General features: G+C 41.7%; 1 protein-coding gene across 1 annotated transcript in view; it reads left to right on the top strand.

Moving 5' to 3' along the window:
• The first annotated feature begins 1,822 nt into the window (after positions 1-1,822).
• Positions 1,823-8,526, top strand: part of LOC127907693 (zinc finger E-box-binding homeobox 1-like) — an 80,131-nt gene continuing 73,427 nt past the window's right edge. The window contains exon 1 of the mRNA XM_052464274.1: positions 1,823-2,163. Within this exon, the coding sequence (XP_052320234.1) occupies positions 2,106-2,163 (58 nt within the window). The 5' untranslated portion in view covers positions 1,823-2,105. The remainder of the gene's footprint in view (positions 2,164-8,526) is intronic.

The following is an 8,526-nucleotide window of genomic DNA, read 5'->3' as shown; positions in this document are numbered from 1 at the left end:
CTCATTCAATGCTATTTTCCTGCCCTTGTAGTTCAGATTACAGCCAAATTGTGTTATAATATTAAATATTTTGGGTGATGTAATCTAGCACCTGCCAGTTAAACCTGGGTTACATTCAATACTGATTTGATTGGTTGAACATAAACAAATGTTTTCATGCAATAAGATACCTCCAGAGATTGTCCCCTGGTGGTGGGTGTGGTAAAGCCTCATGGGGGAGACTGGTGAGTTGTTTGTTGCTGTCATCAAGGGCTGGGAATTGACTTCATCATGACCTGTGAACTAGAAATGTTGTTACACCATCTATAAAGACAATAGATCTTTTAATTTACTAGAATCTTTAAAGGGGCACTCCGCAGTTGCTACATCAATTGTGTAACATATACATTCATTATATGTACGCATTGATTCTTGAAGAATGTAACTTATAAATGCCTCATGAGCTTAGTTCAACTGATGTACCCCATCAGAACCCAAAATATAAGCTTGTTTTACTCCAATGTTTGTAAACAAAGTAAATGTAAACATACATTAGATGTCTATGAATTGGAGAGTGGCTACATTTCTCCAGTCCAATCTCTCAGCTTTTTACTCAAACAGGGGCGGGGAAGGCTTTGTAATGGTTTTAACTGCTAATTGCGGCTTTAAAACAGATTTGCTAAAAATGACAAATAAGACAAAACTTGAATTATGTCATCATACTTTGTTCAGTACTGTGAAAAATGAAAACTTAGATCCATGGCAAAAATTGGAAGTGAAGATGGATATAAAATGTATAAGAGCGGAAATAGAATGTAACAATCTGTAAAATGTCTATTTCATGTACTGTACTGAACATGGAAAGGCATGGAACATATACAGCACCTGGAAAGTCCAGGTTCAGTCCGAAAACTGACCTCAGGTACAAGAATAGCTTGATGGGTCTGCAGTCTGGAAGCTGCTCTTGTAACGAACTGTCATTGAGCTTATGGCTGCTTGTCCCTTTTGCGGAAACCGTGTACTCTTGTTTGAAGAGACAAACCTTGATCGCTGCATCGGACTGTGTCTCTTTTTGCCTCTATCTTTCCTCTCTCAGGTGGGTCATCTGAAGAATGTATGTCTAAATCAGAATTAGCTCTTAATTGACTTGTCTGGTTAAATAATGGTGAAATACGTTTTAAAAACTCTATCTATCTATCTGGGTTATGCAAGACGTGATACAGTGATAGCAGTCTGAATCTGGACAGATGAAGAGAGAGAGAAATAATGTATGTCTATAAAGCCAGGAATCCTGCATACGTCATAACTAAACAAAATATTAGAATATGATTTTATTTTCATAATAATCATTGTGTTATTATCTGTATTATAATCAGGACATCATACTTTTCATAATTGTTGTTTTCAATTTCATCATGATCATAATAATGTATAAATAGTGTGTGTGTGTGTGTGTGTGTGTGTGTGTGTGTGTGTGTGTGTGTGTGTGTGTGTGTGTGTGTGTGTGTGTGTGTGTGTGTGTTAAAATCTCTTATAGAATAGCCCATTTGAAACGTAGTCGTGCGCCAGCAACAGTCTGGCATTTAAGGGGTTAATGCTCTGTCACGTGAACTGTTCCCTGTCGCTTGAAGTATTTTATTTTCCAAAATAATAGTTTATAATTGTAGCAGCCTAATGATGGACTGTCTGTTACCTGTCAAAATGTTATCTGTTATCAAAACACATTACCATGTTCTTATTTTGACCATGCATCTTATATTTTCGGCAACAGGAGCAAACGATCAAGAGTTCGGCGAAAGCAAAAGCTCGGGGTGGACTCTATGTGCTGCCAGTAGGGAGTTGGGCCATGTGCTGGGGTGTTAGCAGTAGGGAAACACTCTTTTCACGCCACTTCGATACCGAAGTGACTTCTTCGTAGCAGGTTAGAATTTACGCTGCAGGTTAGGAGAACGAATTTAGCATGTTAGGAAACTGGAGAAGGTGATGTCGTAAAGCAGAAAGTGTCGCAAACCAGGTGCAGAGGAGGGAGGGAGGTGGAGTGGAGAGAGGAGTGGGGTACGGGGGGAGGTGGCGAGAGAGGAGGTGACTCGCCCCGGCAGGCATTATTCAGACAGAGCGAAAGGATCATGGCGGATGGCCCCAGGTGTAAGCGCAGAAAACAGGCGAACCCGAAGAGGAATAACGGTAAGCCAAACTCCGTAAACCGACGGGAAACGAATAAGTGAGATGGACTACGTACTTTTGGGTTCATTCAACTGTGTTCGCCGACTTTGGGACTTTTCTTACCCACGTTTTAGGGAGTTGAAGTGCTGGAAAGTAGTACGTATATTCAAATGTGGTGTGTACCGTTATACCTGGCTCGCTTCTCTCCGCCTAGCGCAGCAGCGCTGCCCGAGCGTACCGTTATACGCACCTATCATCCCGTGGATTTGAGTGAGAGACTGATTTTGTTCCTCGATCCAATTTTCTTTTACGGTCACTTGTCACCTTGTTTTTATAAGAGACAAGATGCGGTGTGCTATATTTGTAAACAGAAATCCTTTCGTTTGCTACGCTTTTGCTCAACAAAAACTTCTAAGCTAACAGGCTAGCAGCTTGCTAACTTGCTGTCCCAGACATTCAGTTCAGTTAAACTCAGCCACCTGTAATTTTACTGAAAAATTACGAGATAACGGTAATAACTAGTCTGTCGTGTTTTGCTACAGGTCGCAGAGTTATTTGAATGCATGGTATATTCTTCCATTTGACTTTGTAGACTCACTAGTTGCATGTCATTCTGGACTTGCATTAGGCCTATAGTAATAGATAAATAAAATACATTTCATCGGGCTTGTGTTGTGACTTGGGCAGCAACCCCTTCTATTATCTGCATGCAACACTGTTTGATGCATTGTTGTCGAGGGGTTTTGCTAAGGAAGGAGATCTGTCTTGTACAACGTATTTTGTCGTATTAGTCCACTTTTGTTCATTTCGATTTGAATACATCCACACTCAGGCTTCTCGTGGTCTCCTTTTTAGGTAGCATAACTTTGTTTTGATCTTAACCGATCCGTTTGACTTTACATTTTAGTCCTCAAATGTCGCTTCTTGAATAGCTTGATGTTGATTTTAATTTGTGGAAGAGAAGCTAATATATTGCCTAGGCTAGTACTTACCTGTTATGCTGGGTGGTGTAAGCAATGCATGAAAGAAATGGGCGTCACACAGCCCATAGCCTTCCTATGTGTGTGAGCAACTGCTGCAGTCTATATAAGGAATCGAGTTATGCAGCAGCAACAGCGCAGCCTGGACATTCTGTCTAAAGACCCAAACTTCACGTGAATGAAAGGTAACAGAACATAATACACTGCACGATTTTATTTATTTATTGAATAGTTCAATTGCTTACATGAGCATAAACAGGCTAATGATACTCAATTAAATTAACAACATTATACCTACAATAGCAAACAACGGCAAATTTATATTTTCGATGTAGCCTAATCATTCACTTGATTTGATGAAGTTTGTCAGCAAATTATTGTAGCTTGGATTCCACTTGAGATTTTATCAGAAAAGAGTACCTCCCTCTCATTGGAGGGTATCTTACCTGTGTTCTACCTCTCCTCCTCACTTTCACTCTACCTACCGGCCAATCAAATATTATAGGTAGTACCGTTATTCGAGTAGTGAGATGAGGGCTGGAAACAGGAAAGCACCTTTTCCTGTGGCCGCTGACGACACAAGATGTGACACAGAGCTGAGCGCCGTGCCGCCCAGGCAGCGTCCGTGCGCAGGCAGGAGCCATCAACATGTTCACCTGAACAGTGAAAACGGGGCTCGCAAATGTCCTCCTATAAAACCCTACCTGCGGCATTTATCTGTACGGTATTATTGGCACAGATTGGGGGAAATATTTGTTTATTTTAAACCTTCATCTTCATTCTAGAGCAGACGAGGGAAAAGACTCCAATATACGCTGCAGAAAATGGCAACTTGTGCAGGTAGAAAAACATTATGGTTGTTTAGTTTATCCGTGCATATCAGCGTCAGTAGATTCTTGGTTTCTCACTGTTGGTTTTGTTCTCGCGGGATTTTTCACTCATAAACATGCATGATGATGTCCAATCTGTTGATGTTTGATTATGATGGTTTTTGTTCCGTTATTTTTCTTTTTGTCGAAACAAGTGATGTATAATCTACTCTAGTGTAGCCTACCGCCCTGTGTGTGTCAACCGTGCAGCCAAGGGACGAATAGGTTGTGAAAGAAAGGGAAAGCAGTACACAAGGTGGTTGCGAATGCGAATGACTCCGTTATTTCCTGTAATAGATAGCAATATTGTGAAACAGACAGCACACACCTAAATGTTTTCCATCTATTGTTTTCAATTATATCGTTATGCAATTTCCGAGTGGGTCGATGGAATGGAATGGCGGTGTGTACCGTTACTGCAGTGAAGGCGGGGCTGTTGCTTTTTATGTTATGAGACGGCCAGGTATGCAAGGTGATGCAACACCTATAAAGGTGCCTCGAACTATGTCGTTTCTATATTACTGTGTCATTTGTATTGTTTTAATACATATTCAGTCTGTTCGATCACGTATCATTTATGATAGCAAGGCATGCTTAGTGTTATTCTATAACGGGCAACGGTCATTTTGACGGTTGACCGCGGGCCATAGGGTTGAGGTGCAAGTCTTCATTGTGATTTATTTTAGCCTACACCTTATGTGTTAAACCCTTCCGTGCTATTTTTGTCATTCTGTCATTTTTTATTGTGTGAAAAATAAACATTGTCCCGCTTCATATTAATAATTTGCGTTAGGCCTACATTTTAAATTATTAATTACATATTGGACTGATGTGATATTCTTACGTTATTGATGCGTAATAATGGAAAATAACAGTGTTCTTTCATGAAGCTCTCCCTCCCGGTAGCAAATCAAAAGATGTTAGAGCAGGCAGGGTGTCACGTGGTGTCTCTCCCCGTACACGGGGGGGGGGGGTTGTTTTCATTACCTTGATGCTGTTTCTTCTCGGGTAGTTGAATCTTGTAGTTAAGCTGCTATTTCCATCTTGTAGCCAATTATGGTATCATAGCCTACTTCAGATTTTGGGACTTATTCTACCAGCTGTTGGAAAGACTAGTATGCAAGCACATTGGTGTGGTGTGTGAGCAAGACCTCCTGCTAAGGTACAGTTTATAAGAACCAAGGCTGCTCAGTGCACTGCCTTGACAGGTGAAGGTTTGGGATGCATCCCAAATGGTGTCCCAAATGACACCTTATTCCGTATATAGTGCACTATGTAGGGATATGGTGCCATTTGAGACTCAGTCCTGATATGATGCCCCATGCAGCTGTAAGAATCAGGGCGTCGGGTTCATAAACTGGCAGCAAGGAGGATGGTGTGTGTGTGTCCTGGCTGGGTTAAACAGGTGCTGGCCATCCCTAAGCATGCTGCTTTTGTCACGCCTCTCTGCCGAGGCTGTAATTTCAACACTACAATTTGGGAATAGAGGAATGTGGGCCCGTGTTAACATACTTCACAGTATAAACACAGCCTTCTCAGCACTGGCCCTGTAGCAGCTTAGGATTTCACTTAGACTCACTGTCTATGTCCCAAATGGCACTATAGTATTCCCTATATAGTGCACTGCTTTTGACCAGGGCCAATAGGGTTCTGGTGAAATGTACTCTATTGAATAGGGAATACGGGTGCCATTTGGGACTAACTGATTAAAGACGAGCTAAATCCACGTGTAAAGTCACACCCTCAATGACTGCCTAGATGTTACAAATTGTTTCTGATAGTGGTGTCTAGATATAAATGATTTAACAGTGTGTTTTGAGTATTTAAATTAAAGCCAATCTGCTTTGACTTTGATGTAGCTGCAACTGGCAGCTGGCTAAATCTAAATTGGCCTAGTTGATTATAAAAGGGGCTAATTCACACTTTCAATGGCAGTGATTTGCCACAATAGCCCTAACAGTGTTGATTGACCTGTGACTGGAGACATCAAATTTCACTTTCCCCTTATCCTAGACCCTGAGGGTGTGTGTATGTACGTATGTACGTATGTATGTATGTATGTATGTATGTATGTATGTATGTATGTATGTATGTATGTATGTATGTATGTATGTATGTGTGTATGTATGTGTGTGTGTGTGTGTGTGTGTGTGTGTGTGTGTGTGTGTGTGTGTGTGTGTGTGTGTGTGTGTGTGTGTGTGTGTGTGTGATTGTGTATGTGTCCCTTTAATGAAATTGTGCTGAGGAATAACAAACCCCACCACTCTACTTTTATGGTAAAGGGAGGTGAATCTAGACTGGGCGAGGGGCTGCTGTGGCTAATGTGTGTGTGTGTATGTGTGTGTTTAGGAAGGTGGGAAATGTGGCTCCTCTCGCTACTTTTATAGCCTCGCTACTGTATATAGCCTCTCTACTGTTATTTTTCACTGTCTTTTTACTGTTGTTTTATTTCTTAACCTACCTATTGTTCACCTAATACCTTTTTTGCACTATTGGTTAGAGCCTGTAAGTAAGCATTTCACTGTAAGGTCTACTACACCTGTTGTATTCGGTGCACGTGACAAATAAACTTTGATTTGATTTACATTACATTTTTTATATTTTTTATTTCACCTTTATTTAACCAGGTAGGCCAGTTGAGAACAAGTTCTCATTTACAACTGCGACCTGGCCAAGATAAAGCAAAGCATTATGTTATGAAGAGTGATCAGATGAATTGCAATTAATTGCAAAGTCCCTCTTTGCCATGCAAATCAACTGAATCCCCCAAAAACATTTCCACTGCATTTCAGCCCTGCCACAAAAGGACCAGCTGACATCATGTCAGTGATTCTCTTGTTAACACAGGTGTGATTGTTGACGAGGACACGGCTGGAGATCACTCTGTCATGCTGATTGAGTTCGAATAACAGACTGGAAGCTTCAAAATGAGGGTGGTGCTTGGAATCATTGTTCTTCCTCTGTCATCCATGGTTACCTGCAGGGAAATACGTGCTGTCATCATTGCTTTGCACAAAAAGTGCTTCACATACAAGGATATTGCTGCCAGTAAGATTGCACCTAAATCAATCATTTATCGGATCATCAAGTAGAGAGGTTCAATTGTTGTGAAGAAGGCTTCAGGGCGCCCAAGAAAGTCCAGCAAGTGCCAGGACCTTCTCCTAAAGTTGATTCAGCTGCGGGATCGGTGCACCACCAGTACAGAGCTTGCTCAGGACTGGCTACAGGCAGGTGTGAGTGCATCTGCACGCACAGTGAGGCGAAGACTTTTGGAGGATATCCTGGTGTCAAGCAGGGCAGCAAAGAAGCCACTTCTCTCCAGGAAAAACATCAGGGACAGACTGATATTCTGTTGGAAGCTATTTTGTAAATGACATTGCCGAAGTCAAGGAACGGGAGGATAGTCCGTTTTAAGAGGGTATGTTTGGCAGCATGAGTGAAGGAGGCTTTGTTGCGAAATAGGAAGCCAATTCTAGATTTAATTTTGGATTGGAGATGCTTAATGTGAGTCTGGACAGAGAATTTACAGACACCTAGGTATTTGTAGTTGTCCACAAGTCAGAACCGTCCAGAGTACTGATGCTAGATGGGCGGGCGGGTGCGGGCAGCGACCGGTTGAAGAGCATGCATTTAGTTTTACTAGCATTTAAAAGCAGTTGGAGGCCACGGAAGAAGTGTTGTATGGCATTGAAACTCGTTTGGAGGTTTGTTAACACAGTGTCCAAAGAAGGGCCAGATGTACACAGAATGGTCGTCTGCGTAGTGGTGGATCAGAGAATCACCAGCAGCAAGAGCGACATCATTGATATATACAGAGAAACAAGTCGGCCTGAGAATTGAACCCTGTGGCACTGTCATAGAGACTGCTAGAGGTCCGGACAACAGGCACTTCGATTTGACACACTGAACTCTATCTGAGAAGTAGTTGGTGAACCAGGCGAGGCAGTCATTTGAGAAACCAAGGCTAATGAGTCCGCCAATCAGAATGCGGTGATTGACAGAGTCGAAAGCCTTGGCCAGGTCGATGAAGACGTTTGCACAGTACTGTCTTTTATTGATGGCGGTTATGATATCGTTTAGGACCTTGAGCGTGGCTGAGGTACACCCGTGACAAGCTCGGAAACCAGATTGCATAGCGGCGAAGGTACGGTGGGATTCGAAATGGTCGGTGAATTTACATGAATTAATGTGTGGCAAGGCTTAAAGGAAAACTCCACGCCAAAAAACTATCCTTTGGTGTTTGTTTCATTAGCCCATTATTGATACAGAAATGTTTTGCATGTCAGAAATCAAGTTTTCAAGGTATATAGTTTTCAAAATACCTCATATGATGCAAAATGCATAATTCCGGCAATATCTCTGTATTTTGAAAGGTACCTATCTTGAAAACTTGATTGCTGACATGCAAAACATTTTCAGACTATACCAACAATGGACTAGTTTTTGGGTGGAGTAAGCACTTGTTCCTTATTGTGAGTATTTTGTGTTGAAATGAAATGATGTAGCCACTAGCCAGATAACACTTAGATTATTAC

The sequence above is a fragment of the Oncorhynchus keta genome, chromosome 15, assembly GCF_023373465.1.
Source record: "Oncorhynchus keta strain PuntledgeMale-10-30-2019 chromosome 15, Oket_V2, whole genome shotgun sequence".
NCBI classification, from domain to species: domain Eukaryota; kingdom Metazoa; phylum Chordata; class Actinopteri; order Salmoniformes; family Salmonidae; genus Oncorhynchus; species Oncorhynchus keta.
This window is presented reverse-complemented; position numbering and strand designations above follow the sequence as displayed.